At 37.0% G+C, this 26,803-nt stretch overlaps 1 protein-coding gene across 1 annotated transcript in view; it reads left to right on the top strand.

The window, feature by feature from the left end:
• Positions 1 to 26,803, top strand: part of LOC104165883 (tolloid-like protein 1) — a 111,113-nt gene that overhangs the window by 7,609 nt on the left and 76,701 nt on the right. Inside the window, exon 2 of the mRNA XM_009705649.1 lies at positions 26,555 to 26,665. Coding sequence (XP_009703951.1) covers positions 26,555 to 26,665 — 111 coding nt within the window. The remainder of the gene's footprint in view (positions 1 to 26,554; positions 26,666 to 26,803) is intronic.

Genomic DNA, 26,803 nt, shown 5'->3' with positions numbered 1-26,803 from the left:
TGTAATTGCTTTTAAACAAAGTTTAGTATAGTTTTTCCTTCAAGCCCACAGCTTGATTCTCAATTTGAGTGAGTTCTGAAATTAACTGTGGGGTTTTTTTTAGAGGGAGTATTTTTTCAAGTTTGTAATTGTTTGGTCTTTTACTCCTTAGGTATAATTAGTCTAAGAATCTACAGGGAAGATTCTGTCCCATGTCCAATGTGGAATTTGTTGCCAAAATTACTAATTACCCACAAAAGTTATTTCAGGAGACCGTGCAATTTTTGACAAAGATTAAGACATAACTTTGGCAAGCACCTTTAGGTATTCAGGGTACTGAATAGTAACAGTAATTATTAAGATTCATACTTATTATCCAAAAAGGAAAAAAAAAAAAGAGAAAAGCACATGAATCTATTGGTTTGTCTCCTCAGTTTCAGTTCACTGTCAGGTTAACATTTCAAATCCTAGAAATATTATTTAAATAGAGGAAATGGAGGTAACTATTGTAATTTAAAATATGCAGAATTCTTTAACAGGAACTTAATGCACTGCTATTTTTTTATCTCAAAAACAGTATTTTGGTGTATTATTTCCTTCCTTTTTCAAATCACCTGCTCATGTACGTGTGTATAATCTTGTATTTTCTGAATTGCACACACACCACACTTGCCCGGTGCACAGAAGATCAGTTACATTGCCACTACCTCTTTTGCCTTTACTGAAAAATGTAATTATGCTGCAACAAAGGCGGCACAAGGTTGCATATCCATTTTCTGTGTTGCATCTGAAAAATACTGAGAAGAAAGCGTGCTAAAGCATTAGAAACACTTAAGATAGCATTTATCTGCCCTAAGGTTAGCCTTCTAAAAGACAGGTGTTTTGTTTAACCTGGTCGTCTCTCATCCTGCTATAATGAGTTGAGAGAGAGAGGTAGCATTGTCAGTCAGTCGCTAGATCTGCCTGGTTTTGATGCCTGTTAGAGGTGCGTGGCCTTGGCCCACGATGTCTGTTTTTCTGTTTCTTCTTGCTGGAAGGGTAAGTGAGTATAGATGCCTAGGATCAAATGAGATGCACTTTGGATACCCTTAAGTTCAGAGGAAGTACCTAGACTTTCCAAGTAAGTAGTCAGGTATTCTATTTCCTTAAAACTGCCTGTCTAAATGTCTGTTTACCATGTGAATTCACATAGCTGGTGTTTGATTTAACACTACACAGCCAGATACAATTTGTCTGAGTCTTCCTTCTAAAGGACAGCCTGTTGGAAGCACAATTTACATGCACTGAGTGTTTCTTCACCATTGCAAGCTTGGTGACCCTTTTTTCTGTTTTTCACTTTTCCCTGTTTTTGCATGGTTGGTAGGTCTCAATATTTTCACATTGAAGAATGGGTTACAAGAAATAAAAATGATATTGAGGCACCCTTTGCAAAGATTTCCTGGTCTGTAAAATGTCCATTTTGAGAGTCAAGTCCTTCATCAATGGCTGAGATAAACTATTGCATAACTGGACAGGTACTTTGAAGTTTGTCCGATTACTGGGATCCACACAAACAGAGAGGAGATCTTCAAATAGAGCTACTGAGGCATACTTGGAGGTGTTTCCTTTTCTTTCTCTACTCCTCATTCCGTAACTTGGTAGAGCTCTAGGATTAGACCTAGAGACTTTTAAAGATGTTCTTAACTCAGTTGGAGGGAAACCCTGGCTCATGGTCTCTGCAGTCACATTCACTTACAAAAAAGGAAAATATTCCTTTTTAGAAACAGGTAATGCTGTCAAAGAAAGCATTACAAATTTATTCCTCAATAATTCTCCTTTGTATTACGTATTTCTTCATGGACCTGGCACTAACTTTATCCTCTTAGCAAAAATAAACATGCTATGGCAAGAGCTAAATTCCTCTTCCTTCCAAAGAAAGGATGGCTGAAAAACAAGAACTCCTTTTTATAAAAGTAGTCAACATTTTATGCCACAGAAGAGAAAACTCAAGACTTTCCAAAAAAGTAGTGCTACCTCCTCATCCTGAAAAGCAGATGGGAAGGAAAGAAAGAGCTCTTTGAAACAGTCGATAGCCTTCTGTAGTCTGTAAGGTGTTTGGTGGTGTGGTTGGCAAGGTGGGACTGTGGGGTAGCCCTCTTTTTATTCAGTGCAGTGGAAGGGTTACATTACATAAATTGGTATGGTAGTTACAAAACTATAGAAAGCAAGTAACAGGTAAAACTGTATAGCGTTCTTTCTTGGTTGGCGAGTGCACAGGTTTTGTATGTATAGACAATAAAGATAGGTTTTCAAAAAAGGCTTCTTCAATGTATGTATGAAAAAACTTAGGTAACTGACATAATTTTTTTCCTCTGAACTTTGCATTTCTATATTATGATTTTATACTTCCTGGAAATTAGTTTTTGATCCACGCTTAATGCTATTTTTGTGTAACAGTTAGTAACTACTGTTTTCCTTTATTTAAAATTTGTTTTGGATTCAAGACAGATGTTTAGCTTGATAGCTAATCAAATATGTGAGTATTTATATATTTTCAAATCATTCAAGAAACGTAGTGTTCACTTCCAGAGGTCCAGAATAAAGAGTGGATGGAAGCACAGAACAGAGGCATAAAATTAAAATCGTATAGAAAACAAAACAAAGTTTATGCAAAACAAATGTTAGGACATGATGGAAGTTGAGGGAAGACTACATGCCAATTGCAGTCCTAATTTAGCTTTAGATGTTGTTGCTTTCAGTCTCTTCTGGCCATTCATAGCTGCATGTCTGTCTGTCGTCATCCATCCACCACTTGGAACACAAGAATCACTTTGGGCAACAAAGACAAATCAGTAAAGTCTGTGTCAGTCTGCAAACACTGTGTAAATCACCAACTGTACTTTATAGTTAGAATTTAGAAGAGAGTAAGCCAAGGACAGGAATTACGCTTACGTTGTCATTTGTAGTTTAAGTAAATGGTAAATATTTGTGAGTTTGCTTACAAAGTTTTTCCTGCTATCAAGTACATACAATCAAATGAGTATGAATGAACCTACCCCATTTTGTCAGCATTTTTGTACAAAATTTCTCATTGATAAAATATTAATTATGCTATATTTCCAGGCTATGTACACAAAAATAGATGGACAAAAATGTGTCTGACTGTAGCTTTGCTTTTTTTATTATTATAGGTGTTAGGAAGTGATGCAGAGCATAAAGTGCCTTACATGGCAATTCTAGGCTGTTGCAGTCATGTTGTGATGAAGGCCCTGACGAACCTGCCCATAAGGCTGTCGTTTATTTATAACATTAGCGCATGTCTGCTGGATATCACAAATGCACTTCGCGTAGGCTTCCTCATAGTTAAATAGTAATGTTTGCTGATCATGACAGGTTCTAGACTGGATTTTAGCTACTGATTTCAGGACAAAATTGGGCTTTGTTGCTGAAGAGGTGTCCTTTTCACTGTCAAGTGCCCTAGTTTGTGTTCTGGCATGTGCCCGTTTTGCCCTCCATGCCTTATTGTAAACTTAAGGAATGAGGATCATAATCCTCAAATGCGAATTCCTGCATATGCACTGTCTGTAATTTTATAATTGGAGCAGATTACTACACCTGTATGTAAGCTGTGTATTGTGTTTGGTATTTTAAGATTCCTTTGACTTTTAGGGGAGGGTGGGATAGACAAAAGGTATTACATTGCAAATATTTGAAATTTGGACGAGAAAAAGCCCTAGAGCTAGAAAAACACCTTTTCTTAATCCCATCCGATTTTGTTCAGATTTAGTTGAGTTTAAACAGTTCAGACAAACCATTTCCCTTCACTTGCTTATTTTCATCAGGAAAATGGTGTCAACCTGCCAAACCAATGCCTGAATGTGGCTGATCCAGGGAGGGGGTTCCAGGCTGCCCCCAAAGCATCAGATTGCATTATGCTGGGAGCTGACAGAGCAAATAGAGCGATGCGAGTTGGAGGGAAGAAAGTTAGTGAGGTTCTACCTCCTTTCCTTAACTGCATCCCCACAGCCTCTCGGAATACCTCTTGGGAGAAAAAGTTCTCACAATTCCTGGGAAACTTGGAGAGGCAGACAGCCTGGCCAGGCTTACTCCACAAAACCATAATCTCAGCAACCCTTCTTCCTCCTTTGGGGGCACAAATATGTGGCACGGATCCCACCTCCAGGGTGGGAGAAAAGAAGGAGGATAAATTGGGCCAGGGCTCCCCTGACTGCTGCTGGAGTTAGCGCTTCGCTCCAGGGGCCCTTTCCCTCTGGGATAAAAACTTTCCTTTAGCGCCAATTAATGTCCTGCATCTCATCTGACAGAAGTCTGTGATATAATTTCAGGCTACAAACCCCGATAACGGATGCATGGTCCTTGTTGCTGTCCGTATTAGAAGCTGACTTTTCACTTTTTAAAGCAAAAGCTAGGAAATCACTGTAAAATAGCTTTTACCTGTTTTGTGGCAATAGGTAGTGGAAGCATATTATGCCACAAGCCTCAGTCATGTAGCAAATTATTTTGTCTCTAAAAATAGTCCTGTAACAGAACCAATATACAGACCCTTTAAATCTCTTACTGCTTGTTCACATGTAACTAATGTAGAAAAATCTTTTTTGTTCCTAGTTGTTATACCTCATAATACAAGGCCCAAAATAAGAAACGTGGTACAGTACTTCATTTTGTTGGAAAACTTACCTTTCTTTTAAGGTATTAGCTTGTGTGAAATATCATGGGAGAGACTGAAGAGCTTCAGCTCCTCCAAAGGGTTTGTTTCAAATGTACGTTACAAATGAAGCTTAGGTAAAAGGAAAACTAAACATTATCATGAACATTGCTGCATTTGCAAAACAACCTCAGTGTTATATCTATTTCTTGAATTCGTTAGTTAAGTTCTGTTGGCAGACCTTATACAGAAAGGGGGTTTTACTATGAGTTTTACTAGTGGGAGAGTCTTAGATTTTACAGCAATGAAATGTCTAACAATGGCTAGATACTTATCAGTTTTGCAGAAAATTGTCTTAATGAGTTATGCTATCTCTTTCTTTTCAGAAGGAGTATTTTTTCGATTTAATTTTATCTAAATGAAAGGTCATCTTGGCATACAGTTCAGATTAGTTCTTCTTCCAAAGAAAATACCATTAAATTTTAGTACTGCCAGGTATTCCTGTCCATGTTATTGTGAGGAAAGACGCGATATGACTATTTGGTTGTTAGCTTATCTGATATCATCTGTTCTATTAAAGAGCAGAATGCACATTGCCAACCTTTTGTTATCTAGTTTCCCGACTGCAGTACAGTATCAGGTTCTGCCAAACTGGCTTACGTTTTGCAAGCGCTCACCATTGACTTTAGTTATCTGTTCCTGATAGTCTGCATCCTGCCGCTTAGCTGTAAATGTCACATGCTCTTCTTCATTCATGCTTCCTACTAAGAGTTATTTTTGTGGAAATTGAATACAGAAATATGCAAGTGTGCGGGAGAAAAGTAATTACATTTATTCTAGACATAGGTACCATTGAAAAGACTTTCATAAGGAAAAAGTAAAAACACCATTCTTGATGCTTGTACACTGCCAGGTGAGTGGAAAAATGGGGAAAGATGCATAAGAAATGTCAGGATCCAGAAGATGTTAAAAATTATTTTAATACCTTAAAGCATATTTCAGTGTGGACTAAGCTTTTTCCAGCTGTATTTGCAGAACATGTACCTAAATTTAGCTTTCATATTTTACCTGCAGGTGTTGATTTTTCAGATGTAATCTGACCCTTTCTGCTTTAATTAAAAAGAGAGGACAGAAATAACAGAAATGGAAGAGAAGTCAGTATACGAAATGCCAAAAGCTGTTACCCTGCAACCAGTGAAATGATATGTTTCTTTTAAGTATCTGATAGGATGATCTGCTGACAGATTAGAACTAGAGTGTGAAATGCACTGTTAAGTCACCCCCTTGCTATTTCTGAATAATATTTTACTATACATCTCCAAGAAAGTTTTGCTTTTTAAGACATTTTACTGCAAGTAAAATCTTGTTATATATCCTTGCAGAAGACATTATGTAAGATGAGGAAAAAGTGTTATTTTTTTCCAAACCAACTGAAAGACAAATTTTAAACTGGTTCTGTAGCAGGGAAGAAATTCTATGCACTAAGGAAAAGAAAAAAAATTCTTAGGAAAGCAAATTGCCTTTACGTTACTCTGAAGAATGTCAAAGCTGTAATATTCAATAGCATAGTGTATCTACATTCAATATCAGTGTCCTGTTGACTGTTAAAGCAGCAAGGAGTGTTAGATGCAAGTGTTGTAAAAGATGTGTACTTAACTGTACGCTGTACATATACACTAGTGTGCTCTAGCTAATATTTATTGGTAGGAAATGAATCATTTATCTTGGGTAGCTACTTATCACTAAGTATTTGTTATGTTTTAAAACTTGATCAACATTTTTTTCCTGTGTTTTTATGGTAACCTAATTTCTGTTAAGTGTTTTGTTTTCTTTCCTTTTCTTTTTTTCCCAAACCCAAGCTACCTTGTCTTACAAACAAATCAGACAGAAGACCCACTCAGGTGCTTTCTCTTTTTCCTGCCGAGTGCTGACATGGGATTTTTGCTTTGTTGTAGTATATCTCTGCTGAAGATGAGGGTGCTTCTGGGAGTTGCATTTTCGGCAAATACCTTCTTCAGTGGTGTGTTATTAATACCGTTTGTACAGTGCTCCAGTTAGATTTCACCTCATTGATTATCATAATACAGAATTACTTCAGAAGTTTAGTTCTGCGCCAGTGGAAAATACCAAAGATGCCATTCCTGAAAGCTGTTTTTGCTTCACTGACAGATGACTTTGCCAGATCAAATAGGTTGACGGGAAAAACACAAGTGAGCAGATCAAAACTGTTCGTTTATCTGTCCATCATGTATAGCCAAGAGATTTTTGCTTTTCAGATAACTTTACCACAAGTCAAATCTTGTTATGTGTGTCTTTTTTGAGATTACCCTAAACTCAAGGGTCATGAGATTACTGTGAATCTTTACTGTCATTTCCTATGCCATTCAGAAAAATAATGCATATTTCTGTCAAGGCATCTGAACCAACTGAAATCAGGTGTTAGGAATTTACCCTATCTTTTCAATTCAGGATTTATAAGGTTTTTGGGGGGTATTTTGAAGGTCCAAAGTAGAAAATGGTGGGAAGTATGTTGATCTTAACATGCAAAAGTCATTCCAGCTGGTACCAAACCTGGTTGGAAGTGGAATGGCCACATCTTCTGACGACAGCCTTTGTTGTCAGCTGTAGTGCACTCGCAGACTAGCTGATTGCCACAAATACCTTAACAAGTTTTTGGCTGAAGCTAAGTTCTTCTGTAAAATGTCAGCCATCAAGGACAGCCAACAGAAGCCAGATCCGTGAAATGTAGGCTGTCTACTTGATGTGTTTATCCTGACCTCTCACTAAGTGATGAGAATGAAAGTGTTCTGTCAGTTTGTGTGTGCTGATTAAATTATCCTACGAAACTGTCTTGTGTGACTGCTGGGATTTATTTTCTACATTTGTTAAACGCCACAGAATGTTTTACAACGAGAATTTTGCTTAAATGCTATGGACAGTAAAGAGCAGGTTTTCTGAAAGCACTGGAAGGTGTATATTTGAGCTTAATATTGGAAAAAAAAAAATCTCTTAATTTGGTCACATTTGTCCTCTGAAGGAGAATAGAGAGGTTCCACGTTGTCTTCAGAGATGGTGAATACTACAGCAGTCTGTTATTCCAGTTGCACGTGCTAGATACATGTTGTTTTATCTCCAGCTTTCTTGAAATTGAGATGATTTGCTCTTCCAGAACATAATAATTCTACTATTTTCTTTGATCAAGAAACAACTTGCTTTTTGCTGGGTGCTGCTTCTGATAAACTCCTGTAAGAGTCACTTTCTTTTCTCATGGTTTATTTTCCAGATATTGTCTCCTTTCTGCTGCCTCCAAGGAGAGGCTTTCCTCTTCTGTGGGGTCTGTAGAGCAATGACAGTTGTTTCTCTTCCTTTTATATCTCGGGACTGAGTTTGTTTCAAATGCACTGTTTTGGACTGGAGTCAAGTAGGCCATAAAAGAGGTATTTTCAATTGGCAATTCCCTTTTGTGACTGTCACATCAAGCACTTATCCTTCCTTCTAACTGCCTAATAAAATTCTGTCCATTTCCTTGCTTTCTGTTGTCTTAAGATGGCACAGGGTCTACTCGCAACTCATTTTTTCCAGACCACAGAATATAGTCTCATTCTTGGTGAACTTTAAGAATCATGTAGCTAATATATAAGTTAATAAAAACAGTAGTAATCTGGGATAGCTCAGTAGCTGTACCCTTTTGCTGAAAAAAAATAGTGACTTGGCAGAGAGTTTCCTTTCAAAAAAGATTCTAAAGACAAAAGGTAATGAGGAGTATTTAGCTTATGATCATTGGTGTTTTGTAAATGTCTTCCTAGTTCCATTATGCATTATTCCCTAATGGTGTGTTATGTCCAGTTTGAATTTTCCTGTTATCAATTTCTATCTGGTTTCTTAGTCCAGCTGACAGGAGACAAAGCAAAGTCACGCAGTGAATAAACTTTTTCTCATGACTCTTTTGTTGATGATCAAATCACTGAACATTGTTTCTGTTAAGTTATATATACTGACTTCTCTTATTGTACTCATTTGCACGAACCCTTTCGGAACCTTTTCTGGTCTGTCAGCATTCTGTTGAGAGAGCGTATCTCAAAACTGAACTGACTGTTCTGCCAATGGCCTGCAAAGTTTGTTTGCCAGGTGAAATGCTTACTATGCTCATGCACCATCCCTCTGTTAAAATAGCTTACTTTTTTTGGGCTATAATATTGCACTGAAAATCACGTTTACCTGGTTATTCACCATTCTGCGAATTCCATGGCCAGTTGGTAAGTGGGTCATGAGCAATTTCTATTATATCTATCCAGCTGCATCCCCACTGTACCATGGGCTTTCCCCCAGCGCTCTCCCACGTTGTTTTCCATGGCTTGCCAGTTTGATAAGACACCAAGCAGGCTCCATTTGATCCACGTGCCTAATGCGTCTCTGATGAGATGACCAGAGGTACGCACAGTGTGACAAGGAGGCTGCCTCTGTCGCCAGTCAAGTCAAAAGATGTTCACTGTTTCTTGGCTGCCGTCGGACCAAAGCGTTGGTTTTTGTATATCATGCAGACCCAAAGTCCTTTTTGGGGAGTCTGTTTTCTAGGATACTGACTTCCATAATGTGACCTACAGTCTTCACAGGTATGTGTGTGTGCATGCACACATTCTAAACACGTGAGCTTTCTAACATCCACCTGAGTTAGGTGTTAACTGTTGTTTTGGACTGCTGTGGATTCTGTTTAGCAAGAACTCCAGGTCACTGTTTATGACCCATCTTTGTCATTACATTCATTTACAGTAGCCCCATGCCATTTGCTGAGTTTTCATAAATGTTTCTCTATATTCTTCTAGTTGAAAAACGGTTGTATAGTTTTAAGCTAAGGCATAATTCTTGCAAGAAAAAAGATGCAGCTGAGTGATAATTCTTTGTACTTAATTATGCCTTCTTTTGTCAAAAGACCATTTTAATCAACTTAATATGACAGTTTTTTTCTAATGCTAGTAATATGGGGATAATTGCTTTAATTGTGTATGGAAGAAATATTTAGTTACTGTCATGCAAGTGTGACATAGCTACCAAATTAAAGACAAAGTAAGTCTATCAGTCTTTTGTATTAACCTAGGGATTTAACAGTCTTAAAGTAATTGTTTTTATCTCTGAGTGTGAAGTTTGTCTGATAAGTTAACTCCTGCTGTCATTATGCCTTTCTTTAAGAATCCACTTATCTTCATTACTTTGCTAGTAATTTTAAGCTGTAGCTATCTGTATCTTGCTGTGCAGTAGGGCTCCAATCATTGTGATTTAACATTATTGTTGTTTGATAACATGAAGTATGTTATCAGTTAAATGCTCTTACAGAATTTTATTGCATGGTAGGAATTCCAGTAATACTGTTAGAAAATCACGTTCTCTGACTTGATGTATTTTAAAGTCATATGATAGGAACAGCCTCTAGATTTGCATTTGCCGTATTGGTTTATGAAAACTGAGTGGGAGTATTAACACATTTTTCAAAAAATAGAAGTCTAAAACCAAGTAAGCAATGTCAGCTTCAAACTGGAAGTATCACAGGAAAAGTTTTCTGTAGGAATAGTGAAGGGTATGCGCCATTTTTAAAATGGTTCTTGATAAATTAGGGGAAGTTGCATATGATAAAGTTGATGGTACCAGCACGATTCTGAATTCAGTAGCTCGACCAGTTACATATTTCTATGTTAACAAAACTTCAGAGTGATAACTTTTTATTGTTTTACTAAGTGCTATGTTGTTAAAACAATGAACTTCAGGGTATTCCATGAAAATTTTGATTGGATATGATTGGACTTTTAACTTGAATACTATTGGACAGATAAACTGGAAATTAATTCCTAAATTTTGTTTTAGTGCAAATCCAGTAATTAACCTTTGAGGCATCACAAACTGCCATAAATAAATTGGATCAATCCAGTCACTCAGGCATGGGACCTGGGAATAGAAGTATTGGTTTTAGTGACTTGGAATCTTTTTGGTGTTTTCATCCAAATGGATGGAGTTGTTGCAGGTAGTATAATACTGATGCTTGTTTTCAGGTTTTTGTTTTAATCTCTTAAAATCCATACTTCACAGATCTTTCATCTACTATACTTTCTCAAAATTTGTAGGAACCTTGCAATTCTTTCCATCCAATTTTGGATGCTAAAGTTCCAGCTCATTTTCACTGGGTCCCAGAAATGTGATGTACCCCTTTGCCAAAGCCAAACAAGCAATTGGAAAAAAAAATACAACCCCCAAATCCCTCCTGCTAACTTCAACTCTGATGCCTTAAAAAGCTCCAGCATCCTTTCCTGTCTTGCCAGATGTTCCTCCCATGTTTTATGAAAACAAATGAAGTCATTTTAGCATATGAAGATGTCTTCTGTTCTCAAACTTTGGGTTAGGTCATTTACTGCTCTCTGAAGTGTCCCTTGTGCATTCATGAATTTCTAAGACATTCATCAAAATTAAAAGAGTTTTTGGATGCCACAAAGACAGTTTTCTGGTATATTCACAATCAAGATCTAGATTTCTTCCTTTTGTCTGCCATGAAAAAAAAAAATCTTAAGTCTTGTAGTACGGGATTTTCTTTTTGTTTTTCTGTTTATATAAAGCCTTGTAGGTTACATGACAGTGTTCTGTCTATCTCTATTCTGCCTTCTACCTCTTTAGTTACTTGTTTGTTCTAAGACTGATAGATCAATTCTGCAGTTGAAAATGAATATGACATTTCTAAAAGGTTCTGCTGATCTGTTTCTCCTGATTGTATTAAAAAGCTGAATATTTTTAAAATATTGGGCTTTTTTCCTCTTCAGGGGTAGGAAAAAAATGTACTTTCAGAACTAGGCAAGTGCAAGATTAATTTAGAAGCCATAAATGTCAGTGATTTTTTCCCATCCATGAAGGTGCTTCTAATTGACACTTTTACAGGTGCATTTTTATATGGCATTTGAATGAATTCTCTGGTTAGATGTATTTATATCAGTAATACTAGTGTTATGATAATTCTTTTCTTTTTGGAAGTCATATTCTTGGGGAATACCTTGTAACTGAAAGGCACTGACTTTCACAGTAGGAATGTAGTATTGCGGCTTTCTAATACCTGAAGCAGTATTGATGCTACCAATCCACAATCTGAAACACTGTTTTATAATCCTCTCTAGAAGAGCTTCAAACAGATAAATTTCTATAAGATGACAGTCTGTGAACAGAAAATTTAAAGTTTAGCTGACTGGCATTCCTTTTTAAACCTTGGGATTGACCTGAGATCATTTGCTTGAAATCTTACCTGTCCCGGAATACACTGAATTGTTTGAGCACTCTCATATTCAAAGACCAATGGATTGACTGGCTTAAACAGCACTGCTTCAGAGCACTGGGAAGTAAATCCTTCCATTTTGTCCTTTACTAGGAAATGTATTTTCAATTATCTTTGTGTTAACTTGGGGAAGCACTTAAAACAAGTATGTGTACTGCCATGATTTTTACGTGAGGAATGTGAATGTTTAGGATTATGACTTACAGTCTAGGATTCCTATGACAAGAGGTAGTGGGTAGAAGTAAGTGTATGTTTTCTACATTTTCGTTTATTTGTCTTCCTCCCACATGTAGAGCAGAAGTCACTCAAATATTTACAGGAGTATGCCTATTGATTAATATAGGATTTTTAATTTAACATTTGGACATAGTGCTGGAGACAATGTTTTATAAACGCAGTCATAATACATGTGATCTACTCAAAGGGTAAGTGATACGGCAACATGTTTTCTGAGTGCTCAAGTTTTACTTTGACAAGTGCTTTTCCTGTGGTTTTCTACATATTCATGTCTATTTGAGAGCATAAAAGAATAAAGAAAGAATAAAGATCATCTAGGAGTGAAGGAACCTATTAAAATTTTCTGTTTCTAAAAATCTTAATAGTCAAGGAATTTTGAAATATTAGACCCTGAATGCCATAGGCTAAATAGCAGCCTTCTGAAAAGGGAAATACTGAATTTGGCATATTTGTTCTGAATGTTAGCTATATTAAATATTTGTATTTTCTCTGAGCTTGAAGGAAGCTTAGTATTCGCAGTCTCTTGTGTAATTCCTGTTTCCAGAGCTGTATTAAGAGGTTATTTGAGGCCACCACCGCGTTGCTGTCAGAGGACACACCCCTGACAGCCAGCAGACCACACTAGGCCAGGGTGAGCTGGCTAGAAACATCACGTTTGGCTCGCGTCCCTTGTTCCAGCTGCTGAATTGTACTAAAAGACATCTAAAAATACTCTGAGACTAATTTAAGCAGTAGCGTCTTTATTAATTAAAAACCGAAGACATTAAAAATCATTAAATACTTAGTGTCTATCTTCTCTGTATTCATGCAAACAGCAGCTGTAATTGACTGTTGCAGCTGCAGTGGGAGAAGTGGGATGGCAAATGGACCGTGGTACGCTGTTCCTGCTAACATATGGGCTGCTATTACAGAGCAGTTTAAGAAATCTGGTGGTAAGCAGTACATAAGGAGCTGCAGCGGCTTAATGAAGGCAAGAAGAATAATAGACGTGGAGGAAAAAGTCAGGATCTGTTGTTTGGATTGGCCCTTTAGTGTTTCTGTTTGACATGCAAACTAAAATGCCTTATAAAACAAGGATCAACATGAGACAGACTTTCTGGAAATGGGAAGCTTAACCAAGGTATAACTATTTGCTTTCTTTTAAGATTTGTGAAATTCTTGAACTTTTACATAGCTACCATTTTACACCACAAGATTGTAATAAAATCTGTGGGACTCAGGTGTTTTTCGTTATTGGATTGCTTTTTTCTTAATTTCCTTTTTGGTACATTCGTCTGATAATCAGTCGCGAACAAGTAGCAAACTCTAAGTCCTTATGTAAAATACCACTGTAAATATGCACAATTTAACCTAATCACTTTTGTGGCAGCGTGGTGGTGGCAATAGTGGTTGCAGCCTCACAAGTTTGGAGATAAAGTTTCTTGCAAAGAAACTGTAGGGACAAGAGAAAGTTGAAGCCGTGTGTTTTATTTTTTTTTTAATTGCCCTCTCCCCTGCCTCCCCTGCTTAAGTTCTGTTGATGATACTTGAATTACCAACAGTGCCAAAACCTAGGAAGTGAGTAAGTTTGGACTGCATGCATCATGTATAATTCTCTTTAGAACGGGGCGGAGATTCTGCTGGCTTGCAGCAGAGTAGTTGCAAAAGGTTAATACTCTTTACTGTTTAAAAACAAAGATTCAAAAAAGCTTTCAGCAGCTATGCTGCATAGCGTTTTTCAAGAGGGAACAAATGCAAGACTGAGATGAAGTTTCTTTGTATCTATCAAGAGCTAAAAATATTAGAATGATTGTATAAATTCTGTCTCAAGTACTATCCTGTTGAAAATTGCTCAGAATATTAAGCTATGAAAGGTTCAGATGTATGGAGCGTTAAATTCTAAGTAATAACTTGATATTAGGCATTAGATAACATCAATGATTTTCCACTGTACATGTACTGTCACCTCACTAACTCTGAGGATATTTTTTCAGTTTCTGTTTTACTTGCTGTGTCCAAAAAAATAATCAGCAGCTGTGCAGACTCTCCATGGGGAGAAAAAAAACCAATCCCAAGCCCTTAAATGACAAATGCTTTTAAAAAAATCAGTATTCAGTAACAAGCAAGCAAAATAGTTGTAATGAATGGGGCTTGTAATTTCTATTTTAAACCATGATGTGAATTGGATGATACAGGGTAAAACAATTATGCTTCAAATTTTTAGCTCTGTTGACTAGAACTTGTACTCCAATAACAAAAAATGTGGTAGAAGACATATACTGAATACGTGGACAGGAATATAGAGTTATGTTGGTCCAACACCCAGAACGTGCTGTATTAAGCGCAGGATCACTGCCAAAAAAAGCAGCATTAAGAACTGTTTAGTCCCTTTCCTTGTCTCTTCTGCAGAGCCAGGTCGCAGAATGATGTGCTAAAAACCGAGGTGGAGTGACTTAAGTGAGGTTCATGACAAAAATGACTGAAACAGGAAGCTGCAGCTGATAATGGAAATCACTTCTGAAGCCTAAAATAAGGGTTTATTTGTATACAGTTAATAATTCTTCATGTTTAAATTTAAGACGGTGCAAATGGAGCATCATTTATTGCATGTGATATGATGAGAACCTTGATCCTGAATGCCAGATAATCCCTCAGATATGCACTTTCCTTTCTGTGCCATTTGGCTTTCTGTATAAATCTTTAGTTGCTTTTAATGATTATTCAGGGATTTTCTGTTTTAGAGGTACTGCTTTAGTCTACTTGGGATTTTATGTCTCTGAGAAAACAAAATACATTTTTTTCATTTCCCAAAGATGAGGAAAAGGTACAGGAGGAGAGGATTTCCACGTAGATCAGTGCTGCTACAGTACAACGTTAATGTGACATGTTTATTATATTCTAATGCCGAGTTTTAAAGAAAGCGTTACTGTATAAATATGTGGCCTCTTACTGTCATAGCACAACAAAACTACCAAGGGAGTTATTTATTACTGAGTTCCTTACTGTATAAATATGTGGCCTCTTACTGTCGTAGCACAACAAAACTACTAAGGGAGTTATTTATTACCGAGTTCCATGTCCACTTCTACTCCACAGCAACAACCTGTAGCACTAGAGGAAAGGCATTTTGGTTGTGATATTTCTTGAAGAGTGGTATTTCCAAAGTGAGATATCTTAGCTAAACAGTAATTCCCAATCTTTTTTTTGTAAACTGGCCTTCTTCTGGGTTGCTCCGCAAATCCCCAGACATCTATGGCTGCTTCCCCCTTGAGGCTGCTGCACAGTGCTTGTGCTCTGGCCATCCTCGTGCTGAGCTCGGTCTCTCCAGCTCTTGCACCAGGACTCTCCCAGGGGCACTGTTCATATCTGACTTGCTTCAGTGTCTTCAGAAGCAGTAAACCCTTAGGAAAACATGTTTGCAAAGGCTCAAGACCTGGGAACCACTCATCTAAAATACTGCTTCTCCTGGAATGTACATAAATCTATTCCTTCAGCTTATCAAAACCAGTAATTTTTGACCCTCACTGAGAGGCTAGGATGTTAAATTGAAGTTGTGACCAAAACTGGTTTGCCCAACACCCTCACTACTCTATTTCAATAAATTTTGAGTGTTTTATTATTTTGTTCTTCATCCTTGAGAAGGATTTTATCCTCTGAAATCCTTATTAATCAATAATAGTATTTCCTCTGAATAGGTTGAAATTACTTTTTTTTGGTTTTAAGGTCTGGAAAGTGGAAAAGCATATAAAAGGTTTTACCTCTATCCTCTGAAATACAAACACTTAGACAAAGTCTGAAATCATCTTGATCTTCCCAGCTCTTCCATCTCACTAAAAATTTTCTCTCAAACAAACAAAAAAAAGTCATTGTAGATGGCTCAAATGAAATACTCTGTAGCTGTTTGCCTTCTGCATGGTAATGGTCTTCCTAGTAGCCACACACTTTCACTTCCTTTTCTCCACTTTGTAACTCTCTTCTATTGTGCTTAATTTTGATTTGATTTCCTTGCTTCATGCAACCTCTGTTACTTGAACCAGCGTGCCTTTTCTTAATGATGGCAGAGGAAGCATGGACTGGATTTGTAGTCCTGAGAGTCTTTGCTCAAGAGCGTGTCTCTCTCAACTGCCACTTGAGGTTGGTTTGTTCCTCTGGTACCCTTTCTGTATGACAGTCCTGTGGTGAAAGCTTCCAGGCTTGTTGACTGCTCAGGGTGCAGATGCCTAACTCCAAACCCCTTGAGAGTTTTTAGTTTGCAGCTACCTTGCCTGTAAAGTGCCTCTGTCTTCACTGGGTCGCATGAATTTTTGCTTAAGTGAGCTTTACTACTAACATTGAAACCCCACTTGCTCTTCCCAACTTATGCATTGAGCTGAAGACCACAAGAGCTGCAAAACTTTAGGAAACAAAATGAACTTTATTTCCAGTGTCTCATAACTATGCTGCAGTTTCTGATCTTCAGCCGGTGCTGTTACCTTCGTTCTCTTCTGAGGCTTTGAGATGGAAGCATCAAAGTCATCAAACCAGAAATTTGCATTTTGAACAGAGAGTACTGCACAATAACACTTCCCCTGTCCCCAAATGCATTCATGTGGGTGAATCTATACATGTAAGCCTCTAGCTCCTTTTTTACCGTCTGGTTAGAAGGAAAATAATATTTCAAAACTGCCAAGTAAAACAAGAAAATGATTTTTTCCTTTAATGACCATGCTGAACTGATTGAATTCAGTTTCTGGGACAAAGAAACTAGTACGGTGCTCAAGTAATGCGCAATTGTTTCATGATGATGAAAGTATTATTTTAATTTAAAGATACCTAAGTCTGCTCTGAGCAAAAAAAAATGTTAATCACGTGGAAAAAGTTAAGAAATGTGTAGTACTTCACTTATAAAATGTAATTTGTTTTGTGAACCTGGAGAAGCTATTTTGACCTGAAGTTTAGACGGTATGAGGAAAACAAAAAGCTATAAAACATCAGCTGTGCTATACAAAATTCTGCACGAAGTAAATACAGCTGATTAATAGGGGTGTAATGGCAAGGTATAAAATACTTTATTTAATCCTTTGGCTTGTGCCATGCATTATCAGTTAGCTTGGTAATTCGCTTGATTTGGTGGTGCTATTCTGTTTTCTGGGTGTGCAAATGAAAATGTGGAAGGCTTGTATCTTTGGGGAGGCCTTGCAGCAGCTGCTGTGTCTGTCTCAGACCTAACAGCTGTTTCATGTAGGTGGCGGGCTCAGACTGGCAACTTTCTTTCCAACAAGGGATTTTCTCCATTCTTCTCTGTGCAGCTTACTTTTAACATTATCCATTTTCCCATTCGTTAAGGAATAGAATGAATTCAATTCTGTTCTTAATTTCTACTCTTAATTCTCCAGGAGTGAGTTTTGTTCTTTCTAGTTTTATACGTTTATGTGTTTTCAATATGTCTAAAAAGATTTCACTTGGAGAGTGACAGCTTTGCCTCATGGAGCCTGTTCTTTCTACTGTAAGAAAGGTTAGCCATATAATTAACTTTGTAGATCTTAACCCTAAGGCTATCCACAAAATAATGGAGTTTCAAAGTAAAATGAATATTATAACATCATAGTGGTCATGCAGGACTAACAGAGGTAATTATAACTGTTGTGATATTATAGACCTCAATTTCCCCCCCTCGGGTGTGTTTTTCTAGCCTTCTTAATAAAGCTAGCTATAGCAGAAGTCGTCAGTGTTTGCAGGTGACTGGGGACAGCAAAAACCCTCCCATGACCCATCAGCCCTCTTTTCCTATGCCAGAAACAGCAGTCTGTTACCACTAAAGGAAAAGTCAGCAAGTACTGGGGCAGTGGCTTCTGCTAGGGGTGACGTGCACCCTTCCTAGTAAGAGGGAGAAATATTTCTCTTGCCGCCTCTGTTACCCCTGTGGCAGAAGGAGTGACAGACCCAGGCAATGATGGTGCTCTTGCACGTGGTTTCATATAAAGCAGGTCAGCATTTGTCGTGGTGAGGAAAAATAGCTGATTGCCCTGTATTTTTGGTGATCCTTGATCTTTCTGAGAGCCACTGGTTTCTTGATGTGACTTTCCTTTCAAAGTGATAATTGCCCTTAAAGGCTCGTGTTTCATTTTTTTTCCTTTTACTTATGACTCTGCAGTCTAAAAACTAGAAACGGTTGAAAATAATAATAAAAAAGTTAATAGCAGGATGGGCAGATGGATCTCTTTCAAAGAGATCTCTCTGCTGGTTTGTTTTGCCAATATCTGGCCTGAGGCAGTGATCAGTGATGAAGAAAGTTCTTGGAGTAGCTGCTTGCTTTGCTGACATAGTGTGCAGGTACCTTTACTGGTTGCTCAGCAGTGTTCTCTGCATTCAGTTCAGCGATTAACGCGTTACATGAAGAATAGATTTTACCAGGTACAAAGTGTGTGTGGTGGTGATGATGATCTTGCATAAAAGAAGAAAATAGTTACTGAAAGTCAGCAAGTTTGCCAGATTGAACAGTTTAACCAAGAACCAAGCCTTCCACAGAGAAACTGTTGCGTTGTTAAAAAGCTTGTCCTCAGAATACTGTTCAGTAAGTTTAGGAGTGAAGCTTGTCATTTTACCTAAGATTGCAATGTCTGTCAAAGTAGGCTTTGCTTTCTTGAAGATTTCTTTTGTTTGTTTTGCACTCATTTTAAAGGAATATGAAAACTGTCCTTCAAGGAAACAGAAAAAATGGAATTGAAAAAGTCGCTACTTTCAAATTAAGAATAAAGTAAAAAACTGTAATTAACTCAGAGGAAGTGAACATCTGAAAATCAAGATTTATGCTGTGTTGTGGAGAAACCTCTAGCAAATTAGTATCCCCTTTCACAAAGATCAAGTTCTATAAATGCCTCTTTTGGTAAGTAAAGATTTTACCCTGATAAAGGGTGTCACAAATGTTCTTTTTTCTTGAGAATATTGCTTTGTATTGGAGATGTTTTCTGCTTTGAAAAACTTGGAACATGCCCCAGTCCTGCATGCCACTTAACCCGTAGCCCATCTGTGCTACGATGCGATTGCCGTGCTCCAGGGAGGGATGTCTGGAACCAGCTGGCTCTATAGGGTGGAGGATGCCTCTCCAGCAATTCTCTTCTCCTGCCTTCAGTTCTACAGCTGGTTTCTGTGTCCACAGTCAGGACGTAGCTGGTTGTTTTTCTGTCCTAGTTGGGTCAGTTTGGTAATAACTTCCTGCAGAGTTTGGAGAACAGTGTGAAGGAGCTGCAGTGAAATGCTACGTACAACAGATCTGGCTTCACAAGTGTAACTTGGCCCCAACAGGGATGTTGCCTTGCCAGCACCCTACCTATAAATGTGAACACACAGGGGAAGGAAGGAAGCTAAAAGCGTTGTGCGTAGGGAACATATGGGAAATTTCTAAGAGGATGATGTGAGAGAATGCTGACTTGCAGGTAATGATGTCAGCAGGGAAACTGTGTCATTGAAGATTTGAGTAAATTGCATTAAAATTGGTGCTTCTGAGGGTACATCACTGCCACGCACAAGCTAGCTGATTTCAGGATGACTTTATGTAGGCCTATGCGAGCTGTTGTCAAGAGATGTCACATTCAGAAGAATGGAGGAATGTATTTCTAACTGGTATCCAGTCTGGAGACGTTTAAAGGATTCTGTCATCATTATTTTCTTTTCTGATAGAAAAGGAAATGATACATTCCTTGGGGAAAATAGTGACTTTCTGGTTAGGAGTTTGAAGCAGGAGTCTTGAAAAATAGAATAGGTATGAGTGTTGATGAGCTTGCTATTTTACATAATTTACTTTTACAGTTAGTAAGAGCACGGAAGGAGCTGGTCAGAGGTGTTATAGCCCTTTTCAGGTGTATCTATGTGAGCTTTTTCAAGTAAATCAAGAGGTTTCGCTAACACTTGCTCATAGTCATGCACAGATGCAAAAATGCTGCATGGTGAAATTAATGAAGTAGCTAATTTCTTGTTTTGGTGTGTCTGTGAAAATAGGCTGCCTTAGTCTTCTATTTAATGTTGTTAAAGTTTTATTTAACTTTTTTTTTGCTGTCATATTTTTGTTCAATAGAAAGTCAAACTGATTTGGATAATTCTCAAACACTTAACTTCAATTTCAGTTCATAAATTTATTTTGGAAATTCTATGAGCTCCGTATGGTAACACAGAAATTTATTACACAGTTCTGACTGAAGATAGCACTCAGGACGAACAATGATAGAAAGAGTTTGGGGTATGGCATGCGGTCTTGTGTTTGTGGTTGCATGCAAGATCTTTTGCTGTTTATTTGCTCTGTCTTGTTCTCATTTTAGTGATTTCTAAGAAAAGTACATCTGAAAATCTTGGAAAGACTAAACTGATTTGGAGACAGTGGGAACAGAAAATCAGGATAATTGTAGTAGCATATGTTGTCTTCCTTGTAATGAGGTGAAACTGTTTTTACTTATTTAGCTCTAAATTTTCCTTTTTCTATTCAGAGTTAGAGGCAGCTCTATAAGCTGTGAATGGATTATATGGAACAAAATGACTCGCCAAGACAGATTATAATGCACATAACTGTGTTGTTACAGGGAAATACTCAATGACTCAGCTGTAGAAGAGGCTGCTAATTGGAACTGCTGTACACATGGGTTTAGATAAATATCTACCCTGAACCTGGGCCAACATGCTTTTTGGCACCTCTTGTTGCATGAATTATTTGTCAGACTTTGAAAAGTGCTGGATGTCCCACCTCCCATCAAAGGACGTTAAAGGAGCTCTTCAGATTTCAATTTTGCCTTGCAGTTAACTCTAATATTTTTGTTGTCTGTGGTTGGCAGCTTCTATGAAGGGGATGAAGTGTAAACTTCCTCTACTTTCCACTCCCAGCAGCATGCCAAAATCCGAGGCTTTGCTTTTAAAGTGTCTACTAATATTGCCTTAGTCCTTTCATTGGTATCTTCTCAGTGCAGGAGTAATCTCCCTGTCACAGTTCTGCATCTGCTCACAGAACGAGAGAATACCTGTGTGGCTGATCACAGTTTACATCTCAGTTTGAGAAAATCTAAGAAAGAATTTCTCTAATCTTTTCTACAAGCTTTCTGAATGTGGGAAAGTTGTACCCGAGTTGAACGTTTCTTCTAGCCTCCACAGTCACCAGACGAAACCATGTTATGAAAATGGTTCCTGGATGGTAGCGGTCTCCGAGGGCATTGGTCTCTTAGAGCTGTCCTTGGTAGCTGGGTGCTCCTCACTTATCCCAAGGTAGAGCTGGGTTTCTTCTGCTGCTGTAGGGACAACCATTAGCAATCTTTACTTAGTTGCATCTTATACTTTGTTACTAGTATCGGTATGGATACTATCAGGAATAAATTTTATTTTAAAATGGCTGTTTATGATTTGACTTTTAAAAATTAATAATTGTAGGACAAATTGTGAAAGAAGTTTGGTGTACATAATTTTGTTGTTGAAATTATAAGGAATATACTCCTGTGTATGTTTAGCAGACTTACATGCTAACTGATATTTCAAATGCCAGAATGTGCCATCCTACCACATATCGCAGCCCATGGATTTAACCACATGCTTGCTTTCTTGTTCTGTGGACTTCCAGCCATCTTCTAGAAGTAATTTTTGTCCTAACTCTGTATGCTAATTGATTCATACTACGTGTGTACATCCATATACTTAAAATAGTTTTCATATATTTTTAAAAATGGTTTTTATTTATTTTTATTTCCTATCCTTAGTAGCATATTTCATTCCTTTAGAATATTGAATATTTGATGTGGTGACGGTCTTGTTGGAAGAGAGTAGCTTAGCAAAGAGGGCTTTGCAGATGAGTCTGAATTATTTATGATAAAGTAATAGTTGCTGCTACAAGTAGCAGAATGTAGCTGTAGTTCCTGTGCTTGATCTGTATTTTATAAATCATCTTATTTTTCCTTTCCTATCGCATTACTTGTATGGTAATATTAAGGTGTGTTTCTCTGGGTGGCAGATATCTTTTGCAACCTAATTATTTTCCTGTTTGTTTTCATGCTTGTGAGCTGATGGTTTACACGTAGCAAACTTAGCTGCTTTACATGGCAATGTTTTGTCTTTTAATAAAATAAGACCTTTTTGAGGGTGGTGTTTGGCTGAGGGCTCTGAGTTGTGTGAAAGCAAAACTGCATCTGCTGGTGAAGAGTATTTTCTGTTTTAACAGCTCCATGTAAATCCTTCTCTGCTGTTACAGAAAAATGTATTTTTTAGTGCATGATCAGTTTGTGTCCATCTTTCTGAAACTAATGCATGTATTGTCTGTTGAATCTGTGTACATGGATAATGTAGTGGCCATAAAAAATTTTTTAAAAAACACCCCCCCCCCCCCCCCCGCCAACAAAATTGCATCAAATTTGGTATAACAGGGTGTATATTTCTTTATCAAGTACTAGGCAAAAAGTTCTATTTTCTTCTTTATTAAGAACTTATATATAATAAAAAATATTTGAAATACTTTCCCCCTTGTAATTAATGTTATCTCAGATTTTCAACAGATTTTTTTCATAAATTTATTGTCAATGTTGCATTTTCAAATTAAATGAAAAAACTGCCTATAAACGTCAAGTTTTCTTCATCACTGAATAGATAGGATAAAAGATAATATGAAGCAACCTGAAATAAGTAGAGGCACATTAAAGTTCTGTTTGAATCATTTTGAAAGTTCATCCATCTTTTCTTTCAATTTTTTTTTTTCATGCTAAGTGAATTCTTGTTAATCTTCTGGATGAAACTTTCGAATTAAATATCTGTGAGAAACGAGGGAGGTGCAGAGCTGAACAGGTCAATTTTATCAGTTCTTTAGAGGGAGCTAAGAAAGCTCTTAATCCTAACATGCACTTAATAGTCTTTACCATCATGCCTTGCATACCCAAACAATCCTCTGCTTGCTTTCTGTAAGGTTAAGGTTGGTGAGTGACACGATGAAGTATACAGAGTGACTTCTTCAGATAGTTTCAGGCCATAAAAATTTTAAGGCAGGAGATAAAAATACAGTCTTCTCTAGTTACAAAGCAGTTTGACGCTTACACAGGCATTCCAAAGAAAAAAAAGGATACTTTTAACAGTTGTGGAGATAACCTGTTTTTATTTTTCTGGATAAATCAGGTGGGATTGTGCTTCAGGCTTTGAAGGGCAGAATTTACATTTGGTGCAGACTAGTAGTTGGAAAACAGGTGTATTTTTAAAAAAGCAGCTATCAGCTCCCTTTTTGTCTCAGTTGCTGATTGTTTGGACTATATTGAAAACAAATAGCAACCGCTTAACTGTTATTTCTTTTGCTAGGTGTATATCTTCCCAGTTGCACTGAAATTAATTCAGAAAATCACAGGTTTATTTCAGTACAAATAAAGTGGCAATTATTAAATTGTTGCTAAAGTCAAATGAATTAATTCTGTCAAGGTTTCTGCCTTTCATCATGTTGGTCTTTTACACGTTTGTCCTTTTCTGCAAAACAGAAATGCCTTGCGTCAAAAAAGCAGTGGCCCGAAGAAAGCTCCAAACTTTCCATTATACTTTTAAACAATGATCTATATTTCTTTCTTCAGTGTTAAGTCATGTTTAGTTAATACATTAGAGGGCCTAGCTCCTATTGGTCACACGGATTACTTGTTTACAATTACATCAAACTTGCGTCAACACTTATTGTTATATTACCATGGTTTTATTGTTAACCTTGCGCTCGGTTACTAATCAAAAACTACCTAGCAGTGCAGATGCTTAACAAAAATAGCATAGCTTTGTTTTCCTTTCTAACGGGACAGAGTTGTTATACCTTGCCTGAACACTGAGGTATATTTTATGTATGTGCACAAAAATTAAATGCATTTATGTCAGACAAATTCACAAGTTTTAGTCTTTGCTATTTGTATTTTTATGGCAGAGTGAATGTTACCCCCGGGAAGTGATAAAGTTGTGTCATCAAGACTAGGGAGGATACTTTCCACCAGTTTTTTTTCTACTTTATTATTGTTCTGAAGTTTCATTTACCTTGGCTTTTCATATTTATGCATCAGTATTACACACTGAAACCAAAGTGATTTCTGCTAATGCATTTTTGTCAGTGAATGAGTTTTTGCACCATCTATTGTCAATTCAGACCCTTCCTTTTGTTAACTCTCAATATTACAAGGAAAGAAAAATGGGCTTGCTATTAAGCTTTAACACTTCCTTGAGTCTGGTGGGGACAACCTGTGTGACCTCTGCTGGGCCACATCATGTCTTTGTAGGCCGAATTATTAACAGTTTCTTCCTCTTGCTGTTTTCTATTCTGTTTGTTAAAGTTTGCAGTCTTTCATTGTGCTTATACAGTGGCTCCTGTTATGAAGGACATCCAGGAGAAATCTCTAGATAGTGTTTATAATAGGAATAATAAATAATACTTAACTCAGATGGAGACTACTGACTTTCTCCTTCACTATTCAAAACCTGACAATTTGAGATATTTTTCTTAGAAGCTTAAGGGGGGAGGGGGAAATCTAGAGCGGTTATTAGCTCTATCTCTTGACCTGGTGGCAAAAACCATCACTGGTGAGAGCAGGCTAGCCAGAGCAAAGATGTCCCTGGTGTGCCCAATGTGAATGTAAGGAAATAGTGACCCTTGGAAGGAGTGATCAGACATGTGTTAGAAGTGACTCAACAGTTTCAGAAATGATCTCAAATACTTGTGCTTTCTAAGAAACATTATCTTTTTATGTAGAAATGATATATGTGGAAATATCCATACTTAGGGAAGACGTAAGATGTTGGTTATGTTTTTAATTGAAAAGTTTCATTTTCATTTTGGAACTCTGTGTAGGTGATCTACTTTTTTTAAAGGTATTTTACAAGGTAGACCAAAGGCATTTTCAATGGTTTTTTTTTCTCCTAGTTGCCTTGCATTCAAGAAAAATAATGGAGATAGGAGAAAGTAATGTAATATCTGGGAGTTCTTTAGAAATACATGTATTTTTGCTTAAGTAAAGACTTTTTTGATATGGATTTGATTAAATACTAATGAATATGAGCATCAATAAATAAGAGAAACATAACTTTTGCAGCAACATGAAAATACTGAAAATATCTGATGAATGGTCTCTGCAACATGGTATAAAGAACAGACAGAGAAAATGAATAGGAGTTAACAATAATGTTTAGGATCAGTTTGAATGGAAGTAGACCAGAGAGAATTGATTTGGTAACAACTGGACTTTGGACAAGGTTTTAGTTGTACGGAAGCAAAGAAAGCAATTTGCTGTGGAACTGCATAATGAACAACCAAGCAGAGTTAGTGATGTCTTCCTGGATGGAGTTTTTTTTAGAGTTGAAGATGACACCAAGATTGAACACAGGGATTTTGTGACTCTGAGGGGACAAATAATAGAGCTATTGACTGAGGCAGCGAAGAGAGGGAAAAGGAAGAATGTGCATAAAGCTAATAAACAACCACTGCAGCTCATGTTAATTGGTATATGCTCTGTTGACTTCGTTCACAGCAGTTGAGGATATGGCATGTTGAGTTCAGCTTTAATGATAAGTTTGAGTTGGCAGGGAGATCTCAGGATAAAATCTCAGCAAAAATAGTCAGAGATGAAAGACTGAGGTTATAAATCCCAAATTCTTGCAAGTGGGCCTATATCTTGGCTCATTGAGTTGTGATGGCAGCTTAGGGAAGACGAGTTAGCTATATAAAAGTCGAACAGAAAAAAACCTGAGAGATCCTGAAAGAGAAGAGGTAAAGAAGGATGAAGAAACCCACCAAAAAGGCCAACGAAAGGTTAAAAAGAAGAAAGAGAGACTGGAGCTTTGAAAAGCAAAGTATCTGAAAGAATCCTAATAGTAAGATTAACTATAAAAGGGAAGCATACAAATAAACCAAGAGGAAATTGAAAAATAAAGTTTTTTCACTCAGTTTGACAGAGAACAGATAGACATATTAATTCTCTGAGGCAAACATAATGTAAGACAGAAAGTGATTGTAACATAATAAAAATTACTTCAAATAATTCTCACTTTCAGGAAGACGTTAAGAAATGTGAAGGTTGTATTTTTTCAGTACTGTATGTTTTAGATGAAACATTAAGATGTTTTGGTGTCTTTTAGGCTTTGTTGTATTTACTTACAGAAAGCAACACATGCTGAAAATTTGTTAATAGATTGACATTACATTTAAATGATTGCGTTTAAGCAATGTGTAAAGAAACTAAAAAGACTGTAAGAGTTTAGGAGAATACTGAAACAAATTTGTTGTCCTTTGCTAGGTAGTTTTTTTCCTTTGTATAAAAATATAGATAAGTAAGCATATATATGTGATATAAATATAGATTTGTTGTGTATTTTCCCAAGGGCTGTAACATGGCACTATAGTCTTCAGATTGGTTTTAATGTCTAAATAAATTCTTTAATTAAATTGAGCTCTCTTTTATTTAAAGCTGTCTTTTGGGGAGATATTGCCTTAGATGATGAAGACTTAAAAATCTTTCAAATTGACAGGACGATTGACCTTACGCAGCACTCCAACGAAAGACTTGGCCATAACACAGGTATGATATTTTTACTGTTATTTACTTCTGTACAGAAGACAATCTCTGTTTTAAATTTAGAAAGTCAGTATAACATCTTGAGTAATGTTAGCTTAAGCTTTAAAATGTGGTTAAACAATGAGTATAAACTTGTTCTAG

This window comes from Cariama cristata, unplaced genomic scaffold (genome assembly GCF_000690535.1).
Source record: "Cariama cristata isolate BGI_N322 unplaced genomic scaffold, ASM69053v1 scaffold9398, whole genome shotgun sequence".
NCBI classification, from domain to species: Eukaryota; Metazoa; Chordata; class Aves; order Cariamiformes; family Cariamidae; genus Cariama; species Cariama cristata.
Note: the sequence above shows the minus strand (reverse complement) of the source record. Positions and strands in the feature narration are given on the sequence as shown.